Source organism: Mchenga conophoros, linkage group LG18 (assembly GCF_057382185.1).
Source record: "Mchenga conophoros isolate Kocher_MC1m ecotype Shallow Benthic linkage group LG18, M_conophoros_male_GT1.1, whole genome shotgun sequence".
NCBI classification, from domain to species: Eukaryota; Metazoa; Chordata; class Actinopteri; order Cichliformes; family Cichlidae; genus Mchenga; species Mchenga conophoros.
Genome location: NC_140543.1, coordinates 20,741,202 through 20,768,308, shown reverse-complemented (window position 1 = coordinate 20,768,308; position 27,107 = coordinate 20,741,202). Strand labels below are relative to the sequence as shown.

General features: G+C 41.3%; 2 protein-coding genes across 2 annotated transcripts in view; one reads left to right on the top strand and one right to left on the bottom strand.

Annotated features, from left to right (window-relative positions):
• On the top strand, positions 1-20,616 carry nyap2b (neuronal tyrosine-phosphorylated phosphoinositide-3-kinase adaptor 2b). The gene is made up of 8 exons (XM_085255697.1): positions 1-902; positions 3,124-3,325; positions 6,857-7,173; positions 10,021-11,094; positions 15,979-17,268; positions 17,365-17,468; positions 18,298-18,567; positions 18,660-20,616. The coding sequence occupies exons 2-8, from the start codon at positions 3,147-3,149 to the stop codon at positions 18,693-18,695; spliced, it is 3,270 nt and encodes a 1,089-aa protein (XP_085111823.1). The 5' UTR covers positions 1-902; positions 3,124-3,146; the 3' UTR covers positions 18,696-20,616.
• LOC146553668 (uncharacterized) overlaps positions 20,604-27,107 on the bottom strand; it is a 12,091-nt gene continuing 5,587 nt past the window's right edge. Inside the window, exons 14-27 of the mRNA XM_085255698.1 lie at positions 26,414-26,477; positions 26,110-26,184; positions 25,841-25,948; positions 25,282-25,389; positions 24,938-25,009; positions 24,589-24,717; positions 24,280-24,387; positions 23,848-24,003; positions 23,647-23,754; positions 23,382-23,519; positions 22,179-22,295; positions 21,806-21,994; positions 21,372-21,655; positions 20,604-21,282 (exon numbers count right to left, since the gene is read on the bottom strand). Of these exons, the coding sequence (XP_085111824.1) occupies positions 21,022-21,282; positions 21,372-21,655; positions 21,806-21,994; positions 22,179-22,295; positions 23,382-23,519; positions 23,647-23,754; positions 23,848-24,003; positions 24,280-24,387; positions 24,589-24,717; positions 24,938-25,009; positions 25,282-25,389; positions 25,841-25,948; positions 26,110-26,184; positions 26,414-26,477 (1,917 nt within the window). The 3' untranslated portion in view covers positions 20,604-21,021. The remainder of the gene's footprint in view (positions 21,283-21,371; positions 21,656-21,805; positions 21,995-22,178; positions 22,296-23,381; positions 23,520-23,646; positions 23,755-23,847; positions 24,004-24,279; positions 24,388-24,588; positions 24,718-24,937; positions 25,010-25,281; positions 25,390-25,840; positions 25,949-26,109; positions 26,185-26,413; positions 26,478-27,107) is intronic.

The following is a 27,107-nucleotide window of genomic DNA, read 5'->3' as shown; positions in this document are numbered from 1 at the left end:
AGCCCAGTTGCTAAGGGAAGGCAGGCGAGGCACACAGGACGAGAGCATAAAAATGACTAACTGCAAAAAGAGGCTGGGGTATGAGTGCTTTTGAAGATGAGTTGAAAAGCACACAAGAGAAAAAAAAGAAGAGGGACAGAGGATGACGCTCTAGTGGAAGGTGGCTACAGTAGGCAGTGGGCGTGTTCTTCTTGTTGTGATCTATAGTTGGGAAGCCCAGTGTCATCTGCTTAAGCACAGTGTGAGCGTGCAGACCTATCTGTCTAAGCGGGACGGAGGGAGCAGGCAGGGAATGCCTTACCTGGAAATGCACATCACTTTGCTCTACCTCGGTCTGAACCTTGAGGGCACTGTGGATAAGGATTCCTTTTACCCCGGCAGCACTTTGACATGTTAAAGCAGAAGGAAAGACATTCTGGAAATTAGAAAGACTTTGAGTGCCTGGTCTGTAACTGCAAGTGGGAGCTTCATGTCAGAGCGTGTGAGTGTGTTAGTGTGCATTTGCGAGATGTATGCGGGTGCGGTCAGCTGCTATGCTGCATCTTCCTTCCATCTTTAGCATGTGCAGATGTTTGAAGAAGTGAAGCTGACATCTGGCTTGAACTGTGGAAATATCTGGATTGGAGCGGACGCGTCTCCCTTTTTTGCCCAGGGAAGGGAGCACTGGGCCGGGTACCCAATGGCCCGGCTCCCTTCTGGCACCAGCCTTATCCTGGGTCACAGGCAGTCTTTCTAGCTGGCCAATCAGTTGGACCATACAATGGATGGAAGTCTATGTGGCTTTAAGTGGAATAGTGCACTGGTGCTGCAGCATAGCTCAGAGTTCATTAGTGTACAGTGGACTTGTCAGGGGAAGACAGACCTCACATTGGTCCACAAACCAGTAAGGACACAACCCTATTGTAAGTATGCATCAGAACTTTTTTTTTATTCACAGCACTGACCTACAAACCCACAAAGCACTGACAAAAAATGCCTGCTTGTCTAATGCTACTGTGCACCCTTCTCAAGTGCCTATAAAAATAAATCAAGTGTAAAGACATGCCAAGTGTTGCATCAAGTAAACATTAGCTTTAACTTGGTCCTAGAATGATTGTGTGTGTCTGTGTGTGTGCGTGTGTGTATATGCATACGCAAGTACCCATGCATGTTGTCACCAGATTCTTGCCCTTGCAATCTTTCTTGACAGTGTGTCTCTAGAATATCCATGCTGGCCTTCTCCTGTGACATGGTTGCTTAGAAACAGAAATGGTGTGCCACTATCATTTAAAGCAAAGTGCACCTCTGTGTTCCAACTGTTGCACCCAATGTCAACTAGGGCAAATGGAGGTATAAGGGGCAAGACAGAAAAGAGAGAGAATGCATCATGTCACTGAGCAAGGCACTGAGCAAAACAAGCTTTGCTTAAAAAAAAGAGAATGAAAATGTTCACTGAACTGACAGGTTTTATGGAGATGAAAAATTAATAATAGCTTTTTGTATCATTGAGTTGAGGGAGGACAATCCAGTGAGAAAGGTTTGGTTGGTAAAAACACTGTGATAAACAAGTTGATTCCAGTGCAGAGTGCTGCTGCAGGCTTACAGGGATTAGGCAGGCAGGCTTAATTCAGCTCAAACACTGTTTGAACTGTGCCTTCCCATTGCCGTACCTCTAACTAGTGTGCTTCGTTTTCCCTCAGAAACTGTGATTTGAAAAAAAATTGGTATTTGTGCAGCTGTAGGTGTTACACTGTGCCTGTGCATTAGTGATAAAACCTGATTATCAGGAGAAAACATCTCTGCACCACTTGACACCAGGCATCCTTGCCCTAGTTTGAACTTTGCTCTTGAGATCCTGTGTTTTGGCTCTTATCAGTCCTCTCATCTTGCCTGTAAAAGCCTATGCAAAACAGTTTTGAGATGCATCATGGATGCTGAGGGATGGCCAGACAATGGCTAGCCTCTGAGTTGGCCATGCAATCTCCATTTGGCTGCCCTCCAAGACCCCCCTTGCTCCCCTTGCCTCTCTACACACACACACATGCACATGCAAACATATATCGAGATATCACAAGCTCCCTCCCCCTCCCCACGCGAGCTCACACTCAGTGCTTGTCTCACACGTAAACAAGCATGAGTCTTAGGTTGATCTGAAAACACTGACCTACATAAAAGCATGCTCTGTCTTCTCCTCTTCCACCACTGCCCTCTCGAAATTCACATTTGGCCGTTGCACATTGTATGTACTGCGTTACATGCGGTTGCACTTGTTTTCAGCCAAGTGAACATACATGCAGACTGAATCGCATCATTATCTGCTTCGTTCTGTGCCTCGACTTTAAGTGGCTGCAAACGATTGCTTTTATAAACTAATTACCGTCTAGGAGTGAATCACTGAGTAACTGCACAAGTGTCGACATTTCACAGAGAAGGCTTCTTCTCACTTTTTTCATTAAGAACATTAATGTTATCACCGACTCAAAAGGCAGGACTCGAGAAGAGAGTATTTGAGGATTTAAGAGACAAGATTGATGATATTTATAAATGTAAAAGCATGCTTCATAGTTTTGTTTCATTTGTGCTGATCTGATTGCTTCCAGGAGTTTTATGCTTTCCGAGTCCAGGCTATATTATGACTGCAGAAGATGAAAGCCCTTTTTCAGTCTCATTCACACACTCGCTTGGTTAAAGCCAGTAATTTCAGCCAGAAAATGTGCAAACACAACTGAGAAAATTAGCAGCCGCTACTGTTCCACACTGAAGCAGAAGGTTATGAGTAATTGTTGCTAAATAGTGAGTCTTAGCTCTTTCCATGTGCACATGAGCTTTTGTATATGTTTGCATGTGCGTGTGTTTTTTTGTGTGTGCGTGTGTGCATCTGTGTGCAGAGTGAACGGTAGAAAAGGATGTTGCAAACCTCCAGGGAAAATACTCTTCTGGATCCAGACATGATGCAAGGCCCACCACCTACTCTACAGCAACATTCAGACATATTCAAAATCAACAGCAATGTCACATATACTCAACATGTGGCACTAACGTGTGGCCTGTGAAATCCAGCTTTTCTCATGACTGGCCCACTCTTGTATTTTGTGACCCTTCTCGAAGAATAATTATGACTGATATGTCTTATATGCCCCCCAGAATGCAGTGGAAATACTTGAAGAATGATGAGCTCCAAAGAGGAGGAAACTCTCAGCTTTTTCCAATATGTTGAAGAGAATGGCCTGAGAGCCTACAACGGCCTGGTAGCTCAGAACTTGGACCACGCCAGGAATGAGAGAAACAAGATATTCCTGAAGGAAAAAAATGAGAAGAAGAGAAAACAGGAGGAAGCCATAAGGAGGTAGGATGAAAAAAAGTGCTTGCAAATATGAAAACCTCAATAGTATGTTTTGAATACATTTAAAGCAGGGAATATGGGAAAAGAGAGGGGGGGGGGGGGGGGGGTGACATGCAACAAATGGTCCAGCCAGCTGGATATTGAAACAGGGGACTTGATGCTCAAGGGCATTTGGACCCGTGTGGTATGAGCCCAAACCACTTTGCCTTTGGGTATCCCGTGCTTAAGGATGAGGAAATTGGGACAAGTAGCCAGAGGGTTTGTTAATTTGCTATGTTATGGAGTTTACAAGTGTGGATCAGTGCACTCTGTGATCTATGGAGGATAATTAATTTTTCACTTTTAGACTTATTTGGGACTTGTCCTTGTATGGAGGTCATCACTGCTCTATTTTTGAGATGGCAAGCTTTTACAATTAAGAAGGAATGAGGTGGGCCAGGACAGTAAAACACCCAGGAAGTTAGGAAGTGAGGGTGGGAATTAGGCTGATGATGTAAGTGTTTCGAAACACCTTTATTTAAAAACCATCTGGAAACATGGAAATGTGTGTGTCTGGGTGTGTGTGAGAGGAGGGTTCTAACCAGCTTTATGAACACTCGCATGTCTGACTGCACTGTTTTTTAGAGCAGTGCCACTGAGCATGGTGAAACTGTAACTTCACTAAATAAAAGGCACACGCTGTAAACATGTGCCTAGCGCGTGGAAAAATCCTGCTTGTTAGAGAACCACTGGGTGTTAGATTATCAGGAGATGATACCAGGGTATTTGGAGGGATTTTGAAAGTTGTTGGTGACAACATGGACATTTGCAATCCACAAAAACAGAGAGCAGATCTTTACAATCATGGCATAAAAAGAAACTATATCCATCAGGCATCATACTGAGTAATATGATTTTTTATTAGGTCTTAGAATGATGTCTAATCTATTAATTTAATCTAAAGTTTGTCGTAATATAGGACGGAAAGAAGCATGAGTGTACACTGGGTACTTGTAATTTATGCTTTCCAGTGTTCTCAAACATTCTAAAAATAATTTTACTTGCTTTAAGTCTTTCTGGCTCAAAGTATTTTAGCAGCTGATGGCAATTTTAGCAGCTCATCAAATAATTAAGGTGCTTTTGGGGAGTTGAGCATTTATATCTGACCAGATGTGGCTTTTTAACCTATTTATCCAGGAACACTTTGATCCCTGTCATGCTTCTCTCAATGGTCCATGCATCTCCAAAGAGCTCTGTCTCTTTTTTTGGCTCCCAGTATGACTGGATATGCAAATGGCACGTCACTTGCATGATCAAAGCTCAACTTTACACTGCTGGCATTAGAAAAACAAAGTGGCATTTTTAGAGAAAATTCAGAAATCTTTCTTTGCCTCTATTTTTAACTTACCAGCAAGATCTCAATGTCCTCATTGTTATGCAGTCCTGTACTGTAACTTTGGTGAATGGGACAGGGTGACACCTGAGGAAAGTGTCATCTGCTGTTCACTTTCTTTTAGGTGTTGCCAAACCTAAAACATTAATTCACAGTCACTGGAGAAAGAGACAAAAAATAGTTGGATTTTTTATGAGACCTATAAGTAGGTCAATGAGACGACCCATTTTTTTACAGTAAGTGAAAGACTATGAGAGTGTAAGAATTTGTGTGTGCATCCTGCGTACTATGTGCGTGCATGGGCATGAACAACTGGAAAAGGGAATATATTATTATTTATATTATTAATATTTACGAGAAAGGGTTGGAAAGAGCAAACTGACAGTGTGATCGTGTAAAGGAAAAAAGAGCTTGTTAGAACAAGTGTGTTTTAGAGTTGGGGGGAAAATGGGGGGAAAAATGTTAAAGAGAGATTAAGTGTGAGCTCAGTTGCAGGAGTTGGGTTCTGCCTGGTAACAGCTGGAGCAGCCATAGGCCAATCAAATCAGCACGTTTGGTTTGAGTGAGGCGGGCCTTCCTGCCTAGCACACTCTCACTCTGGTTTTCTTTTATTGTATTTCATCAGAGGGAAAAAAGTTATCCACACAGTCACAGACATACAAATCCATTTAAATCTCTAAGAGTCTTCAAAACGACCCTTATCCAACGTTCATGCACACACACGCACACACACAGATGCACACGCATTTACTTATGTTTGCATATGCATGCAAATTCCCAACGACTGCCCTGCCCTTTGTGCACACGTGCATGCAGACACAAACAGAAGTTTTTCCTTCCTTATTTCTCAGTATGTCATTTAGTAAGTGTTTGTTTTTTTGTTTTTGTTTTGTTTGGGTTTTTTTTTGGGGGGGGGGGGTTGTTTGTTTGTTTGTTTTTTTGGGGGGGTGCCTTGTTTTGCCATCCCATGGTGTCACAGTGAGACAACCAGAGCTGCTCAAAAACAAATCAACTCCAACTGCGCCTGCTGCACCTGTGGTCTGTCCTCTAGCCAATCACTGGGCAAATATCCTATAAATAACCCAGGCACCAGTACTCCAGTCACACCCAGCCACCCCCACACTACCAACCAATGTATATAAAAGTGCACGTCACAGCAGATGCATGCCCAAAACACCTGTGGCTGAATCTTGTTGATAAAGAATTTATAATTTCTTCATTGATGTTTTTTTTTCCATATATATATATATTATAGTTATTTACATAAACTTGTGATTTTTAACTTCTGGGTTTGTTCATTCTGTGCCTCTACATGTTTCTGCAGGTCCCTTTTTTAAACTTATATCAGCAGTATACTATTAAAACAAACCCTGCTGCGGTTATCATGTGCTTATGGCGTGCACGTGTGCTTTATTATTGTTGTGCAGTGGCAGCTGGTTTTGTGTCTGGTTTCTATGGGTACCCTGTTGCTAGGCAAAGTTAAGCCCCTGACCAATGAACCCAACCCACTGAGCACCTTCTGTTCAGCAGCTGGCCAGAGAGGGAGTCATAGTCAGCAAAGTAACAGGCTGAGAGGTCACCCCCACATACATCCATACCAACATGCATGGTTGACAATGTCACAGATGCAAATGTGAGATTTTTCAAATAGATGAATCTCTGAAATGAAGTTTAGTTCTGCTGTCTCTTTAATATGATGCTAAAACACAGTCAGAGCTTGAACTCATTTACTCACCCATTTACACTCAAGCACACACTTCCCTTCACGCCATTATTGCACAACACTCAGACATCATTAACACTCCATTCAGCCCAATCATCCGTTTAAAGGGATTGATTGTGTGTGCTTGTGTGAGGGTTATCAGTCATATCCAGGGTTAAACTCAAATCAATGCTTTGCCCTGAAAGAAGCCATCCTGTCAATGGCACTAACACATCTGTTATTGTTAACTTAGTGCTCTTGTCATTTTGACCACCTGCACACAATGAAATGCACATACCTACGTGCGCATTCGATCAAATGAAAGACGTTTGATTGTAATGTGTTGGATTGTGGAATGTCTGTATTTCTGTGTCTTTATCTTTTTTATTCTTTGCATTCCACATTTATTCATTCTGATCTCTTAACCCTTCTCTTTGTCCTTCCTCTTTCGCTGTTTCAGATCGGGTGAGGAGATAGCAACTGAGGGCAAGCACTTGCGTATGGGCTTAAATACCATGCCAGACCCCCAGGAACGCATGCCCGTGCCCCACCTGCACCCTATCGCCTGTGGGCAGGGCTTCTCAGTACGCTCCCAGTCCCTTCACTCGGTCGGTGGTGGGAACACTGGGGGTGGAGGAGAGGAGGAAGTGGGAAGTCCAACTTCTAGGAAGCAGCCCCCGCCTAAGCCCAGGAGAGACCCAGCCACCAAGCTGAGCATGTCGTCTGAGGCAGTGGACCATAGTCCCATGTCCACCTGCCGCGGGGAGCGATGTGACGGTGAGTGGTGGTGGCACTTCACACAAGACTGATGCACTATATATAGCTGAACTGCAGGGACCTCTTCAACATTGCTTCTCTCACAATGACATGAAATTTAACTATTCAGTGTATGCTTTTCACTGACCTACCATAGGTGTAAACTGATATAAGATGAAGGGTGTAAATACAATATGGGATTGAACTGTGATTAAAGTATTATATATCATATATATCCATATTTTGGCTATGCTAAACAACATTGCAAACATGACAGCCTGAAGCACATGTATAATAATAAATGAATATTTAAAGACATCTGTGCTGCAATATGTTCTGATGGTCATGGTTTTCCATTTCGTGAGGGCTGACCTACTCTAGCATGCATTTAATAACATACCGCAAAATGAACAGGCCATATAAACTGAGAATACCATTATAATACCAAAGAAAAATTAAGAAGTTTGGGATAGGTTGTAGCTTTGTTTGAGTTTTCATTCTCACAGTCCTTTTTTTCTCTTGTTATCAAATTAGCAAATGGTAGTTTGCATATTTCTGCTTCCCAACAGATAAATCAGGTTGCATGTGGTTACTACCATGTAGAGACAGAGATGGAAGTAGTCACTTATAATGCATGTGATTGTGTGTGTATGATAAGATCTTTGGAGCACGTTGAGATTATTTATCCTTGTGCATGTAATCATCAGGTGTTGCTCTATATACAAACTCCATCTCTTGCTCAGCATAGTAGGTTTCAACTCAGCAGAGTAATAATAGTGCTGCTTATAGAAGGTTATTGCCACATTGTTAGTAATTTAAGCTGTTTCCGTGCATCAACTGCTTTGACAGTTCTAACCTTGCTTAAAACTCCTCTTCAAATATGCCTTGTGTCAATGTAAGACCAGTTTAGAGTAATTTAACTGAACATTATTATCCCAAGACAATTTTTCTTGCAACAAATGCAAGCTGCACAGTACTGTCTCAGGGGGGGGGGGGGGGGGGGGGCATCACAATACATGCATTTTGCAAAGTTAAACTGATAGAGTTTTCAGGTTGCATTAATAACAAAAAGATTTAGAGTTTGCAGGGAGCATTGACTCCATTCCAGTTTGGAAGCTTTGCTGCCAACGTGATGTTTAGGGAGTCACCCTGCCTGGCTCAGATTGGTGGGGATCACTATGTGCGCACAGATCTTCCTGGGCACCACGGCAACCATCTCACAGAAACAAGACCCCCTGCAGCCCAGCCAATCCCAGCATTACTGAGCAGCTTGGGCCAATGAGGTTCCAGAGATGCTGAAAACTAAGGCTTCTGAGCCAATCAAATTGAGAGTGTGGGGGTGTCCCTGGCTGAGGGGAGGGTTGCGTGCTCTGTAGCTGGCGCTTTAGTGGTAAGGGGAGGAGCTTGTCAGAGTAGAATTCATTCAGGAGGAGCGATTGACCTAGATTCGTTTTCCCCAGGAGGAGCGGGAGGGGGGAGGGTGCTGCGGGTAAACACATCCGCTGCAAGGGGGAGGTGGGGTAGAGGGAGCAGTGGAGAGAGGAGAAGAGAAAGGAGAGCGATGTTTTGAAGGGGTGGATTCATCATCCATGCTGAAACAGATCTCAGCATTAACCATGGAAACCTGCTAGTGTAGTAATGTAATTTGCTGCTGTGGAAACGAGGAAGAGGAGCACCATTATGTGCCCATTACTGCCCGCACATATATACACATGCATGCCCACACAAAGACAGGAGAGGAGCATATGCAGGAATCTCAGTATCATAGTCCAAAGAAGCACATGCCAAAACACATTTGGGCTTAACCAAATCTTGTATTAGCACATTATTAGCAAGTGTTAATTAGGAGAGAACACCAGCCCAAAAGACCCAAGCATCCTCTGTTCAAATTAGTTTATATATATGATCGTGACTAAATGTATAGCATGCAAAAAGCAGAACAAAATTGGATGTTTTGTTTTAATTTGTAGTCTTTACTTTTGGTTCTCGCACTGGATAATAAACCTAACATTGAATTCATTTTTTTCTCAAATAATATTATAAACAAGAGACATTTTTATAAACGTGCAATACACTGTATCCAATTTTTTGCAAAAAAAAAAGGTAAAAAAAAAAATAGAAAAACAAAACAAAAACAACCTAAACTATGAACTGTACATATCAGTCCTAATTCCTCTCTCTTAAGGTGTCGGCATCTTTAGTGTGTGTTTGTGCGCCTGTATGCATGGAGTAAGGGTGGTGAGTCATACAGTTACTGGAACTAGGAGTGTGTCTCGGCCATCTGCCACATGAATTATTTAAGGTATAAAATTTGCAGTTTTAAAAATTTTAGACATACTCCAGCTCTTAACCACATTCATCTCCCACTACCTGCCAGTGTGAGGGACACTTCTATCCAAACATCTCAGTATTTGACCTAGAAATAGACTCAGAGCAAGTTGGGAGCATAGAGCTATGGCTACTCTCTGTAAGCTACTGTAGTGGTACCGCAGTGTATTTTACAGTACTAGCTGTATAAATGCCTCTCCGCACCACATCTAAAGAGATTCGCATTGCAAAGCTACGTCACCACTATCAGAAAGAAGCTCAACAGTGTGTGTGACCCAGATAGTATACTCGCATGCTGCCATATATGTGACCTAGAAACATGTATATGCCTCAACTATTCCCACATATCTGACTCAAGATATTGCGCTGAGTAGCACATATAGACCTACAACTGACCCACATTAATAATTAATGACAAATAGATTATAAAAACTTGAATTTCACCCAATTCAGTAATCTATTATATATGACTCAATAATTATTTGACTCATACCTCAACAAATTAGATCTTAGACTTTTTTTCTCTCTCCTTTTGAGCAGTTCAGGGATGCAGTGAGGACTGCAGGAGGGTGCCACCACCCAAACCCAAGAGGAACCCCAACACACAACTGAGTGTTTCCTTTGATGAGTCCTACATTAAGAGCCATGGAGGCAGTGGGGTTTGCCCCTCCAAACCCCTCCACCATGTCACTTCCCCTAACGAATGCAACCCATCACCTCCTCAAAGTGATGACAGCCCTACTGATGACTGTGAAGACGAACCTGTCTATATAGAGATGGGTGGGATTGATGTTGGAATGCGAGAACCCTTGAAGAGTGAGGATGAGGAGCCAGATGAGTCTGTGTACGAGGAGATGAAGTACCCAGCTCTGGATGACATGGAGTACCGCACCGACCCTGTAGGATGTCGTTCTGCGTGCCCTACCCCGGCACCCTATGAACCTGAGCCTCTCAGCCGCTGCTCCACACCTCGAAACATTCCACTGTGTGACATTCCTGCACCCTTCCCCAATTTACTCACTCATCGACCTCCACTGTTGGTGTTCCCACCAGCGCCTGCCCAGTGCTCGCCTAACTCAGATGAGTCTCCCCTCACCCCTTTAGATGTAGCCAAATTGCCCATGCTGGAGAACCAGTCATACAGCAAATCTCCCACCTCTTCCACCGAGCCACCCTCCTCCGCACACATCCGTAGGGAGCTCACAGCCACCCCAACTCTCACTGTCTCTGGACGCTCCTCTGCGCCTCCTCTGCCCTGTACCCTTTATAAATCCTCATCATCATCTTCCTATCAGCGTAGCCACTCTGCTTGTCCGTCGCCAGTCAGCATGGGTCGCTGTCTCACCCCTCTCAGCCTCATGCGTACACCTCCCTTTGATGCTCCGATGCCATTCCCTGGGGGTCTGCCCCGAAGTGCTTCTGCTACACCGCATGGAAAAGGCTCGCCACCTCAAGATGGTGTCGGACGACTTCATGGGTCTATGCAAAATGTATCAACAGGCCGCTCAAGGACACCCACCAGCCCTCTGGATGAACTAACCAACCTGTTTACGACAGGCAGGAATATGCTAAAGAAAAATTCCAGTGGAAGAAAATCCAAGGAGCCAGGAGAAAGTAAGTCTTGTGATTATGAAATGTAGTTACAAAAAGATACTAATTCAAAGTATTGCAAACTTTCTGGTTTCCATATGAGTGTAGATAGTTTGCAAACCAAGGGCGTAGATTTGGATTTGGCATTGGTGGGGACGGATGATTCAACCACCGAACTCTGCCCTGTTTCTTTTTTTTCCTTTTCGTCTTTGCTTCTTGATTAAAAAAAAGGAGAAATATACTTGCCTACATATGTTATTCTACATGCTTTTAAACCATTTAAAATTACAATTCATAGTTTTATATGTGAATTGTATAATGTTAAATTACTATTAAGCAAATGACTAAAGTATTTTAGGCTTTAGTTTACTTCAGCCATATTCCATATAAATCAGGTATCATACAAAAATAAAAATAGCTTCAAATACAGTCATGACAATAAAAGAATATGACTTTAAGGACTTAACAACATTACTTCAGTTATAGTACACCAACATCTCTTATACATTAGCACTAAGGGAACACTGAATGACCTGGTGGGTTTTGTCCATAAAACTACTCATTTCAGATTACCACAAAGTAAAAGATCTCTCAGCAAAATGATGCAACATTTTAGGCACTATTGCCCCGATCAAATCAGTGAGCTGGGATGTTTTATTCTAAACATGAACTACTGTTACAGCAACACACATGCACTATTGGTGCCCCACACAATAACTCAATGTCCACTATGTGAAGCAGCCAAACACATGCCTTCTTCTCTCGTTAATCTATAGCACCAAATCATCAGTCAGTCACCTGTGACCTCGCCTCTTCACCTCTGTCCGAGCGACAACATGGCAGAGCTGCCTCTGTCACCTGATAAATAAAAGTGAGACATTCCAAATACATGCAGTCACACATGTGCTTCAAATACAGTAATGAACCATCAAGTCATGATCCAATTTCACCTTTGATCTTGTATCACCATTGCTCTGTGAGCTTTGTGTTGGTTCTTCTGTCACCTGACAAATAGGACATACATGACAATAAGAATAAAATGTGCAGCTGCTTCAGTGCTTCTGTCAATTTGTGCAGATCTTGACTCATCAGTGATGTTTGTAGGGTGAGTGCATTTTTAAAACAATTTGTGCAAACTGCACTACAAGGTGGAATATTTGCAAAATCATGACTATTCATGATATTTTGTCTCAAAAATTAACCCTATGAATATGGTAGTGCCATTAGGATGAAATTATTGTGTCACCAACATTTTAACATTAGACATATAATTTTAACAGCCTCTGTAAACTAATATCCTGGCTTGCTCGAGGCTGCCGTTTTCTCTGACAGTTTCAATCAAAATTAGAAATGCTGCTCTGAGACTGAGAGAATGTGCTGCCTGTTGTGTAGTTAGTTTTGAAAACTCCCTGAAAAGCACAGCCAATCACATTGGCCATATTTGTCACATGAGGTAGGACTCCAGTAGAGAACGTAATTTAACTCTTTCTGCACCGCTGGGTGAATGAGACGTTGACAGATCGTTTTTTTTTCTTACTATCGGGTTTGTTTTTCTTTACTCAAAGAGATCAAATTATTGGTGGGGACAATTCAATAATCGCTGGATATTGGTGGGGACACGTCCCTTCCGTCCATGCCAAATCTACATCCTTGTTGCAAACACATGCCCATTAAACAGCTTTTCCGCCCTGTCTACTGTACACACATTTGTTTCATGAGAATGACAGATTTAGTTAGAAAGCAGCACTAGAAAGTAGGATAACAAACTGAAGAGCAGAGGTAACACAGAAGTGTGTCACTGGGCAGTGTGCACTGTGTTAGTGTAAAGAGATTTAGCGACAGTAAACCTGGCAGCAAACATAAATAAACACTTTTTAATTCCTTAATCAGTCCACATTTAGGGTTAACAAGTTTGATCCTGCAAAATCACGAGTTTGTGCATTTAATGCATCGCTTTCACAGCATGATGTTTGCAGGGCACTTTGCAGTTTGCGTTTGTTTAATCTAGACCTGCCAAGCCAAGTCTGCTACAGATCGTATGATTTAATCTGAGAGGATTAAAGACTAAAGCGGGCCGTAGGTCTCTCAAACCAACCCATGGCATTAGGCCATCAGGCAGCATTACTTTTAAATATCTAAACATCAACATTTAAATACAGATATTATGGCACCCTCAGGAAGACGGTGCCAAAATATGTGCGGTCGGGTAGGAAAACAAACCCCTTGCTGCACAAATTGATTTACGAAAGAAGAAAGATATAAAAGCAGGATCTATTTCTGAGTCTGGTGCCAGCAGCATTATCAGTCAGTCACAAATTGGCCTTCTCATTCTCAAGCATATTGCAACCTTTATTTTTCTGCTTAGATTCATTTTGTAGAGGCGTGTCATACTTTACTGGAGTCAGTAACAAAGTCAGATGGAGTATGTAATCATATACAGTGAAGATGACATGCTGTTTAACCCTCAACTTCACATAACTCTCCTCATACCTGAGTTTCACAATCTGAAAGAATTTAACAACAATTTAACAGCTTAACAGTTTTCTTTAATGTAAATACCACTAAACACAGCATTTATGCGTACATCATAAATCATGAAAAAAAACAAAAAACTACAAAGAATCCACACATCCATCCTTACTCAGTGCTCTTAGCAACTACAACATAGCAACAGTGGAAGGAGGAGAAATCCCTGTTTCTTATTTGCAGATTCCCTCCCCGTGGGTAATGCAGCCAATCACAGCTCAGGGCACGTCAGACTACAATGCATGCTCCTGATAGAGATGTTATGCCTCTGAACTCTATTCTACACCTGATCACAGGATTTCAGATTCCCTTTTCTGTCCAATCATCACACACATATGTAAGCCAATCGGGCAGCAGGAGCAGCTGTGCAGATGGGGACGGTGGACGCTGAGAGAATTTATGATTTCTTGCCATTTTGACTGTAATGAGATATACATGTTCATGCATGTACCAAACTGGTATACATTTTTTGCTTTTTCCAGAGATTGTCATTATTAGCTGCTGAATAATGTGCTTTTAGTTAGAGACTGCATTTAGGTGCGAGGATTACCCTTTGATTTCTCATCAGTGAGATTTTTGGTTTAGTTGGTGCAAATGTCACATATGTTGTGTGTTGTGAACATGAAGGTTATGAAGGAATGGAGGATCATTTTGTTCTTTCCCTTTCTAAGGCAACAGGGGCAGCAACAGCTACCCTGACCCACTTACCAACTGGTTAATCACCACACTTGCTCTCTTTTACTCCCCCCCCCCCCCCCCCCCCCCCAATACACACATCAGCATAAAACTACACATATGACGCATGCAGGCATGACAGGGGATGCTTCCACAATGTATTGTAGGTTACAGCTTGTATGGAAACCATCCAGAGACAGGCTCAGGCCAGTGATGCATATGTATATCTATCTATCTATCTATCTATCTATCTATCTATCTATCTATCTATCTATCTATCTATCTATCTATCTATCTATCTATCTATCTATCTATCTATCTATCTATCTAGATAGATAGATAGATAGATAGATAGATAGATAGATAGATATCTCCATACGGTGGTGGGATAAAGTTTTTTAAATGTTTAAGATCATCAAAAAAAATGATAAAATGAAGTTTCTAAATGAAGTTATTTATTTTTAAGAGGTCAAAAACCTACATGGCCCTGCTTGAAAAAGTGATTTTCCCCTAAACCTACAATCAAGTATTTGTGATAGCTGGCAATGAGTCTTTTAAAGCGCTGCAGAGGAATTTTAGCCCACTCATTTTTCCAGAATTGTTATAATTCAGCCACACTGGAGGGTTTGGGAGCATGAACCACCTTTTTAGGGTCATGCCATAGCATCTCAATTGGATTCAGGTTTCAGGACTTTGACTAGGCCACTCCAAAGTTTTCATTTTGTTTTTCTTAAGCCATTCATAAGTGGACAGGCTATCTGCCAGATGTAATAAGATATACACCTTGCAAAAAGTTCAACTTTTGTTTTGTGGATCCACAGAGTATTTTCCCAAAAGACTTGGGGTTCATTAAGATGTTTTCTGGCAAAACTGAGAGCAGCCTTTATGTTCCTTTTGCTCAGCAGTTGCTTTTGTCATAGAACTCTGCCATGCAGGGCATTTTTACCCAGTCTCTTTCTTATGGTGGATTCATGAACACTGACCCTAAGTCAGTTACATTGTCTTTTATTTGTTCCTGAATTTCCTTGGACCGCAGCATGATGTCTGACTTTTGAGGATGTTTTGGTCTACTCCACTTTGTCAGGCAGGTTTTATGCAAGCGATTTCTTGATTGAGAACAGGCACAGTAGTAATCAGGCCTAGAGAAACTGGCTAGAGAAATTGAGCTCATCTTTCCAAAGATGTGATACACAACAGTTAATTTATCTTATAACAGGGAGGGGCAATCTTTTTTTTATCAAGCAGGGGCATGTAGGTTTGGATTTTTCTCCCCTAAATAATAAACATCTTCATTTAAAAACTTTGCTTGTGTTATCTTTGTCTAATATTTAAATTTGTTTGGTGATCTGAAACGTTTAAGTGTGACAAATGTTAAAATAATAGGAAATCAGGAAGGTGGCAAACAATTTTCACACCACTGTATATGTATATGGCATTCAATCATTTTGTTTCAACTCCAGAGGTTTACAACTCCTACCACAGCTTCTTAAATGGGTAGTAAGGGACACCTAGTGGATAATTGTTTGCATTGCAGTAACAAGTCGTATTCTGATGATAATCACAGTTTGTCCCACTGTTTAATTATTTATTTATTTATTTTGTGTGTTTTTTTTATCCAGTTTATTTTGATAGGTACATCAAAAACTGAATGTCTATTGATTTGCCTAATTATGTGTTTTTTATTTTTACCCCCCCTTTCTTTGGCAGCTGAGTCCAAAAGTAAGTCTCACAGTGAGTCAAAGCGAGAAGGCAAGGAACGTCACAGTCACAGCAAGGAGTCCAAGCGTGAATCCAAGGAGCGTCACAGTAAAGAGTCTTCACATAGAAAAGACAGAGACAAAGACAGAGAAAAAGACAAAGAGAGAGGAAGCAGCAATGCAGAGCCTCTGCCCCACAGACGAAATAGTAAAGACCGTACTTGTAGCAATGTAGATGCACAGCTGGTTCGCAGGGATAGCAGGGACCAGGCCTGCAGCAATGCAGAGCCCATCCCTGTGAGGCGGGACTCCAAAGATAGGGGCAGCAGCTCCATAGAAACAATCCCTTTGATAAGAAAAGACTCCAAGGACAGAGGGATTAGCAATGGTGACCTATTACCAAGGAGAGACAGTAAAGATCGAAGTGGGGGACATGGAATGGAGTCTTTGCTGAGACAGGAGAGCAAAGACAGAGACAGACTGCTTGATCAGCCACCTGAGCTGTTGCCAAGGCAAGACAGCAAGGAAAGGGCAAGAAATCCTGTAGACTACAGACATGAAAGCAGAGAGAGACTGGATCAGCCACCTGAACTCTTACCCCGACAGGATAGCAAAGAGCGAGCCAGAAATGGTGTGGACTCAAAGCACGAAAGCAGAGATAGGCCCCCTGAGCTTCTTTCCCGACAAGAGAGCAAAGACAGGGTTAGAACCGGACCAGAATACAGGCATGATAGCAAAGACCATCGTCCCGATTTGTTACCCCAACAGGAGAGCAAAGAGAGAGAAAGGAATGACACGGAGCACAAATATGAAGGTAGAATAGATCAGCCACCAGAGATCCTTCCCCGACAAGAAGCATCCAGAAGCAGCAACAGCAGGGACAGAGTTGGTTCCAACTCCGAATCCAGGTATGAGGGGAGAGATCGAAGCTGCCACAATAGTGGAGATCTTCCTCCTCCTCCTTTATCCAGGCAGGACAGCAAAGATCTGAGCAGAACTGGCCTTGAAGTGAGGCGGGACAGCAAAGACAGAAGTTTGAATGGCTCAGAGCATCATCATTTTGACATCAAGAGCACCAAGAGCCCTTCATCAATGGAATACAGGTGTGATAATAAGGAGCGAGGATACAGATCAGATGGCACCCCCCGACGAGATAACAGAGCAAATTACAACACAGACCAGTCAAAAGCACAAGAGAGGAATGGCAGCACAATATCAGGACAGCATTCATCAACAACAACACCCACTCATCACGGAAGGTCATCAGGTAGCCCTCCGATGACCATGGGAACAGGAAATGGTGAGTGTTAGGACCTAAATTTTAAGGCGGCATTAGACAATGCATATAACTATTCAAATGGCATACTACTAAATGTGATTTTTTATTCCTTTGTAGATCTGAAAGCAGCATCTAAGTATGCCCGCTCACCGTCTAAACCTGCTAATCCTTCCCCAGTGGGAACTCCACAAAGGAGGGCAACAGAGACACATCAAAGTCAGGTATGCATATCTGGTTTGTTCTTTCTTTTGTTTTGTTTTGTCTTGTCTGTCTCTTTACCTGAAGTGTCAGTTTCTTATAGGTCCTGAAAACCTATTTCTTAGTCTGGTATGGAACAGTTTGGACTGTTTAAAGATATTTTGTTCTAGTTGGTCAAACTGGTGTGGGGATTCGAAATCTAACTCTTTTATCTCAACAATTTAAATTAACTGACTATTCAATTGATTGACTAGTTAACTATTTAACAAAACACTAATTAATAACACTGATTAATTAGGAATTTTTCATTAGTAATGTGAAAAATCTTCAGTTTATTAAAACATAGTGGTTACAACTGAAGATTTATTTAAAAAAAAAAAAAAAAGTAAATTGTTTGCAAAGACAGTGAAGAGAAATCCACAGCAGGTTTCAGAACTTTCAGAGAGATCTACATTGTGTTTAACTCTTCATCTTCTGCCAGATATATCAATTGTATTTTTTTAAAACTGATTTATTAAGTCATAGTGTAGGGTGAAGTTCATGAGTAAGGGTGCTCCTAGCACAGCAATTTGGTGAACATGATTTTTGTCAAAATCATTTTTCTATTTTTTTTCTTTTATTACCTAAAGCCGGGAACACATAAATGGGTTTACCATTCTCTCCATTAAAAATGATCAGTACTGGTGAGACGCTGGGTTACACCAAATCAAATCAAAAACCACACCCATCCACCCCTGAATTCATTTTTTGTGTTATATGATCACTTAGTCAATTGTGAATGACATCAAAAAGAAATTCTAGAAAGAGTTAATTTGTATTTATTTCACGTGGTATGTTAAATGTGTTGCTCAGATGCCCCAGATGCCATGGATATGTGGAGACACCACTATGCTAGAGCAAATCGAGAGGAAACGCACCCTATGCATGGAAATCCGTTCCAGACAGCATCCGCACTTGCAGAGATCTCTGGAGAGGCCTCCTCCTCCTCTGCCAGACAGGAATGAGGACAGGCACCAGGAACGAAGTCAGTGCAAGCAGGAAAATACATCTGTCCTTCCAAGCTGGGGAAAAAACGGCGGGACCAAGAAGATCCGTCCTCCTCCATACCCCACCCAGACAACGGTATTCTGGGATACCGCCATCTGACATTTACAAGGCATTTCGAACACATAACCCACAGTTAACCACTCCCTCTCCTCCCCAAAACATCACAGGCTTCAGGGCGGCCGCTGAGAGGACAAGAGGGATGATGCTCACTGATGTCAAAGGACAATGGTGGTTACCACAGCAATATTTCTGCTTGTTCAGGTTGTCATGTTTCTTATCATCACTGGTGATATTTGATATTTTTCTATTTCCTGTGACTGGACTCCTGTATTAGTAGAGTAGATATTTGATGATGAATAGATATTTTCTAAATGAGATGATGGGGATCAAAAGGAAACTTAAATTATGTATAGTAGATGTAGATGCAATCTAATATTTGTTTTTATGTTATTTTTGTTCAGGTTATTTTACATTTCAAAACATAATCTATCGATACTTGTACTGTAGTTGCATAATTTTCTTATGCCAAGCGCTTTTTTTTGTTTGTGCTTAAAAGCACTAAAATGAATGGACTATTTAATTCTGTCTATATATACTTTACATTTTCACTGTTGTATTGTAAGTTGAGGAGTTTACGTCGCCGTGCTTTAGATTCCAGGTCTGTCCATGCCTGGTCCAGGATGTTCTAGAATGTACAACAGCTGGTCCTAGAACAGAAACAGGATACTACTTGTGCTTCAGTTTGTATTTAACGGTGAGAAACTGTGTGGTCACTACGTCAAAGCCTTTTAAAGCTGTTTCGCAGGAAAGCCTGTTGGCATTTGTAGAGGACAGAGATAGTGTGTAATGTTTTTTGCTGTATTCTAAAATACACTATGAGAGCGGGGTGGGGAGGTAGCAAATTAGAACATACATTATAAACAGGATCATTTTCCAAGACCAGCCAAAGCCTGTAAAAGCGAGATATGGGTGTGGTTGCACTTTGGATGCTTGGTTATTTAAAATGGGATTAGTGGCAATAGCTGGCGAGTACCAGCATCTTTACATTGCCATGCACACTGCAAAGCACCGTGACAGTGTAAATACTTGACGCCAACGACCAGCCCGTACAATCAACACCTGAGCTTTTAGATTTCTTAATTTCACTGCAGATTATAATAGCCATATGCACTTGCTTAAGAAGTAACTTTCAAGTTTATGCTTATATATATTTTTTGAAATTGTAAGGAATAGTGAGTTGTGCCATGTAAGTTTTCATTTATTGGCTGAAAGGTAAAGCCTCAGGAGAATGGCTGGGTGTGTGACATACACTCATCTATATTTGGGTGTCTCTGACAATGTTTCCAATCCAATTCAATGGCTGGCAACCATTTTAGAGATCAAATTATTGAAGGACCTATCACATGACAACAGCTTTAAGCTGTCAAAAATGACGGGGAGGGGTTGCACAAGGGCCTGCAATTCTGTCAGGCTACAAAAAAATAAGTGAACTGCACTAACTCTCATCTTCCTTCACATTAAATCAGGCTGGTTGCATACACATTCATCTCCCCCTGCTCTCTCCCTCTACCTCAACCTCTTATTTGCATGAATTCAGTTGGTTCTCTTTTGCACATTAAAAGGCAATGTCAACATTGCCAAAATAGTATGGGTTTAACAACAGCCCCTAAAGTGCAAGTGCAGTAGCCCCTCTCTATGAGAATCAACGAATCAGAAACCTTTGTTGGTACCAGTATGCGTGTGAGGGAGAGAGCTGTGCGCGTGTGTGTGTGTTTATGAGTGTGTGTACCTGGCTACACTGTATGCAAGTTGCTAGTTTAAAAAAATGATTGTCTTAAGACATTCACTTTGCCCTCATGATGTTGGTGGGTGAAGGTTGGAAATGTAACAATGATGATGATGTACAATCTTTTTGTGTGTATAAACGTGCACTGTGAAAAGGTAGAGAGAGCACCGCACCGTCAGTCCTCTGTCTTATTGCACTGAGTGTTCTCTTGTTTTGCGTAATAAAAAAAAAAAAAAAGGAATAAACATGTTTGAGGAATAAAGTACTGTATTCTGATTGTCACTTGGGTTCTGTTGAGAGAAATAAATAAATATGGACTTGAAACCTGCTATGGAAAATGTGCATCCTGTCAAAATGCTTCTTTTTCTTAAAATTGTATTTATTTATTTAGTTTTTTACATGACGTGTCAAATTAAAGTCTTATTTTAAAATGACAAAATGAAAAACAACTTAAACACAATAAAATAATAATAAACACAAGAAAAGGTCATTTCAGAGAGGATTACAGTGCTAGTCTGACAGATTATAGCACAATTATAGAACATAAGGAGCTTTTTTAGAACTATAAATGGTACCTAAGTGAAAATAATGTTAAATGTTGAGGTGTGCAAAACATTTATTTTAATACATTTTTATTATCAACGAACATAATCAAATTCATCTTTAACCCTGAGTGGTATGAGTAAGGTTTGGGTAATTGGGTAAAAAAAAAAATCATAATCTTAGGTAAAATGCCACAATGCTTATCCTTCTCTGTGGCAGACATTACACTGGCTGGTCCTGTGTCGCTGTTGGTCGCTTGCTTTGATGGTGCCAGGACTTGCGGTTATGAACTGCTCTGCTGGGCTTACAGTAGTCAGCCAATAACTATAGAGATTGGCAAAGTAGTGACAGGAACCCCGTGCCCCTTGGCACTCAATGAAGGGATGAGTTCGGAAATCCTTAAGGCAGCTACCAGTAGAAGCCAGTGACTGGCCACCACCATTATTTCCTGATCCTGTGTGCTAAAGACAGCAAGCCAGCAGGTACACAGTGAGGGGAGTTAACAGAAGTTTTCCTTTGAAACACTTTAACATTTTTTTAATGTACTTACCAAGAGGAAAGAGTATCCCACCCACAAACTCCTCCATCCAGGTGGGCATGAAGGGAATGTATGATTCTGGCTGTGAAAAGTCACCACAGGTGAAATGGTCTCACACACCACACAACGGCTGATATGGGACACAATATCCTGGCCAAATAGCGGCATCATGGGTATGGGAGCAGTTGTGGAGAGCCAATAGGATTTGTCATTGCGACTAGAATAAGAACAGGCAGCTTGGTTACAATAGGAGAACGGCATGGTGGAGAAAACAGGGAGGCAGGAGCCAGGCTGGCCTGCAAGGAAAACAGATTGAAAAAAACAAAAATAGATGTTATAAAATATAGACAAGGAAGGGTTTTTAAATTTTTCTTCAAATTTCTATATACCAGGGATGAATACATTTCAAGAAATCAGCAAAATGACCATTTTATGCGGATGCTTACCCAGATCTTGTGTTTGAGCCTTTTCTTGTGCCTCCAGGTAAATGAGACTGTGTCCCACCCAAAGCTGAGTGGTATCTGCTGGGCACTGTGGGACCTCAACTGATTGACTATGTATAACTAACAGAAATCCAGCATTCAATATCCTCCTGTAGCTTGGCTGACCCTGGTCACCAGGAGGACCTGGGATACCTTGAAGTTGTTGTGGTTGAACAAAGAGCGTGTGTATTAGGTGAAGAAAGCATCAAAGTGAGGATAAAAAAAAAGCATATCAGAGCTATATTATTCATATTAGTACACCAGAGTGAATTTCCAAATTTTATCAGGAAATTTCCACACTAATTTAGTGAGCTATCTAGAAAATATGAATATTTACCTTGAGGTCCAGGAAATCCAGGCAAACCAACATCTCCTGGATCTCCAGCTGGACCATTACGACCAGGAGGACCTGTTATACCAGGAAGGCCCACAGACCCCACCGGACCCTTCTCCCCTGAAACATGCAGATAAAAGCAAATGAGTAAATACAGCCATGTATACAGGAGTATGGATTTTTTTGTTTGGCTGTTAAGCCGCTTTACACTGACCTATAAAACATTAAAGCATAAAAATGCTTCAAACACATAGCAAACTTGTCAACACATAGCAGACAACTTAGAACCAAAGACCCAAATTTCAATTGTAATTTTAAAACACTATGTTACTAGCAACCTGTTACAAAATCATGCTATTTGTTACAATTTCATTATCTGAATCTATGAGAAATGCCAAAGATAACACAATTTAACTGGGGATATATTTTAACACCAACAAGGTGATTCCCAACGAACTTGTAGCCAAAAACTGTCATATCTCAACATGATGTGCAGTATGCCTTAAAAAAATTTGAGGTAAGTAGAAAAGTAGAGGACAAAGGAGGAACTGGCAGGGCTAAAAACACTACATCAGATGAAGAGTATTTGAAAGTAATGGTAAATGGACTGGTTCTTATACAGCGCTTTTCTAATCTATCCGAGCACTCAAAGCGCTTTATACAACTCATATCCTTAAGAAATTAAAAAAAATACAGTAAAGACCTGACAGAGGCCCTGAAACAGGCTCTCTCGTGGTTTGGGGCTGCATAAACGGAACTATGAACACAGAGAAGCACCATCAGAGTTTTACAATACCCTCTGAAAAGCATCTGTTGTATAGGCATACCTGCTTATAAAAACACATAATTGAACACTATCAGTCATGGACTGGACTCCTCAGAGCCTGGACCTCAATATAATCTTGACAGAGAACAAAAAAAAAGAACAAAATAAGACCTTTGACTGTCCTTTAAGAAGCCTGGAAAACTATTCCTGAAGATTTCAAGGAATTAGAAATTAGAAATCTAATTTGAAGAAATAAGAAGTTTACCTAAGACAAATCAAACTATGGTTTTTCCTCTTGGACTGTACTTTCACACCTATTTCATATTTCCTTGTAAAATATAAAGAAATAAAGAGTGGATGAAGACATGTACAATACCCAAGTTGGACAGACAGAAACGAAATATACACTTATAACTGTCCAAAGACTACATTAGGTTTACCTTTACGACCTGGAATACCAGGGGAACCCATGACACCTTGGAATCCTACACATCCCGGGCTACCAGGAGGACCTGGAGGTCCAGGGGGAGCAGTAGCTGTTAATATACTGACAGAGTCACCAAGAGCACCTTTGACACCTAGAAAAAAAAATTGATTAGTACATCTACTATAGGAACAATTACAACTTTAAAAAAAAATCAATTTATTTTGCTTTGAACTGTGAAGTCTTGTATATTTTAGTTTCTTGTCTACAGTACAACTTACCCTTATTTCCAGGGTGGCCAATTTCTCCGCTGGGGCCCTGGGGCCCAGGGGCACCTAGCTGACCTTTGGGTCCAGGTAGGCCCATTAGACCAACAGGACCTTGCTCACCTGTCAAAGTGTGGTAACATTTGGAGTATAATCAGTTGGATAGCTGCACTGTAAGTTACTGATGATGTCTATTGACCATTGTTTTGTTTGTACCTTTAGGTCCTCTAGGGCCTTGGTGGATAGAAAGTCCAGGTGGTCCTGGTAGGCCCCTTCTTCCTCGAACACCTGGTAAGCCGTGGGGGCCAGTTGGTCCTGGGTCTCCTTTGAACAAAAGGCTGGAGCCTGGTATCCCAGGTTCTCCAGGAGGACCTAAAAAAATTAAAAATTTGAAATATGTATAAATATATTTAGTGGCAAACATACACACAGTTACATAGGCACAAAGCACCATCCAATTCAAAAGGGTCATTTGTTGACAGTTGCATTTACTTATTTCTCCTTTTGTGATAGTGATGATGTGTATTGAATAACCCTCTGCTTTGTTTGTTCATTGTATATTTTCCCTTTTACCCCAGGAGGGGGTTTAATAAGAATGAAATAAAGTAGAGAAAAGTAAATTAAATATGACCCAGCATACACACATACCTGGGGGTCCTGTAGGTCCTTCAAATCCTTGACCTCCAGCAGGTCCCTGCAAAGGTGTTTGGCAGATTATACCAGGGTAACCAGGTTCACCTGGGAGTCCTGGGAGGCCTAAAAGAAAAAACAATCTACCCTTAGCAACATAAAAAGTTACTTTCAGTTGCTCCCTTATTCAATAGGGGTCACCATAGTAGCATAGTCGCTCTGCATGTTTGATTTGACAGTTTTTGTGCCAGATGCTCTTCCTGGCACAACCTGACACAAAATTGTATCTAGTGCAGACAGAACTGTTACAAATAAAAGTCATGATACCTGGATTCCCTGGTGGGCCCCTTTGGCCTTTAGTCCCAGGAATAGTAGTTCCTGGAGGTCCTTGGTAGCCCCTGGCCCCTTTGACTCCTGGAAAACCATCTGGTCCTCGAGGGCCAGGGATATCTATGCCTGTATTATAAGTGAGTACATATAAAACATAGCATCACATTGTAATGTGCTCACATTTGATTGTGTATCAAGAAAAACAATTTAAAAATTAGCAACTACACATATTATTACTAATTGTAACAATAAATAATGTGCTATACGACTGGCACCCAACGGCGACAAAATTCCTACAGTCCTAAAAGACATAGAAAAGAAATAATATTATATAATGCTCTCTTACCACTTGCCCCCTTCATCCCTTTTGGACCTGTAAGCCCATACAGTCCATCTAGACCTGGTGGTCCAGGGGGCCCTAACATAACAAGCACAGTGTGATGATGTGTAAACTGTCTTGTTTGGTCCTATGATTGCAAAATCATGCTTCTTGTTTCAGTTTTTTTTCCATCTTGTATTCTATTATTACATATAATTAATTATTATATGATATATTATGCTATATGATCAAACAAATAAATGAAGAAAGCAAATCTGTTCATAATGTTCATAACCCTTTTAATGTTTTACTTCATTATTAAACAATATGAACACATCTAAACTCTTGGATTGAGACAATTATGTTTGTACCTGGGGGCCCATATCGGCCAGGGGGGCCTGGTAGTCCCACACTTCCTTCATCACCGGGAAAACCTGGAAGACCTGGATGGCCTTGTGGACCACGGGGTCCAGGGGAACCTGTACGTATACATAGGTATACACAAAAGAGCTCAAACAAGCATTCATATATAGGAAACAAATCAATGTTAATTGAGGGAATAAAATCAAGTGTTAAATTGCAGAAACTGATTATTATTGTAGATTAAATTAATGTTAAAGGAGCTAAATTTAAATCCAGATTAAATTATTTTAAATTAAATACACTCAAAGATTTTATACAACTGAATCCAGTTTCTGGCTGACACATTACATATTTACAATATTTTATGTGAGAACAAAATTGAAATGGTTACTTGCACAGAATTATTTCTTCCCTTTAATGATGGAGAAAAAAAAGCTAACGACAAGGGGAAATTTATTTTTCTCCTGAATCAAACTATGAATAAGGTAAACATTGGAAACATCAGTTTATTAATTGTGCTGCTGAAGTACATCCAGAAAGTTCTAAAATCAAACCTATAGGGATCACCTGGTCTTCCTTGTATTCCTCGTTCTCCTGGAATGCCTGATGGTCCTGGTCGTCCTGGGTTTCCTCTGGGTCCCAGATCACCTGGGTCTCCTGGTATCCCTCGAGGTGCTAAAGAAATTATCAGCTTTTTCTGGTTTTGTATGCAAACTTTATTTAGCCAATGAAACTACCATATATCTTGTAGGATAAGTTTTTTGTTTTGTTTTTTTAAGATTTGGTATAAATTGTTTTTTTGGCGGGGGGGGGCTTGAAAAATAACTTTAATTTACCACTGAAGCCATTCTCTCCTGGGATGCCTCTGGGTCCAGGTGGACCTGGTTGTCCATAAGATGGTCCTGGATCACCTGGAAGAGATTTGGATAACTGAATAAATACATAACAAAATGAGACTGTACTGAGAGACTGGGCTACATTCTTGACCATATTTGCAGTGACAATGTACTTAAATCTTTTTTTTTTATTTTATTGCACTGATTCTGCGTTTTTTACCGAGGTTTCTACATAAAATTCCCACTGTTTGTAGCTAAATTAAATCAGCTATTTAGTATGTTTTAATAAAAAATGCATAATTACCCTTGGCACCAGGAAAGCCTTGTCTCCCTGGAATACCTGAATATCCCACAAGCCCTGGATCTCCCTATAACATACATCAATACAATCCAATAATTTAACACCAGCATTTGTAAGTCTGAATAATTCCACTTAAAAACGCACAATATTTAAATCCTTCAAGCTCGGGTCCTCTACCAGAGGCCTGGGAGCTTGAGGGTCCTTCGCAGTATCTTAGCCGTTCCTAGGACTGCGCTCTTCTGGACAGAGATCTCCGATGTTGTTCCTGAGATCTGCTGGAGCCACTCGCCATACTAAGCACAGATGTTTCTGTACACTATGCCGGCCACTTGATAATGGCGTTCCATGTATGCCCTGCCAGCTAGCATCTCGCACCTTGCTGTTATGTGCTGGATTGTCTCAGGGGCATCTTTACAAAGACTGCAACTGGGGTCTTGCCTGGTGTGATAGACCCCAGCCTCTTTGGATCTTGTGCTCAGAGCTTGTTCCTGTGCTGCCATGATTAGTGCCTCTATCCTGTCTTTCAGTCCAGCTTTGTCCAGCCAATGGTACAGGAGGTGGCTGACAGCTGCTCCATTCCGTAGTCAGTATGCGTAGCCAGTCATCTCACTGAGGGGGTCCAGGCCTATGCAGAACAGCAGTGGGGACAGAGCATCTCCTTGGTAGATCCCGCACTTGATGGTGACTTCTGCTATTG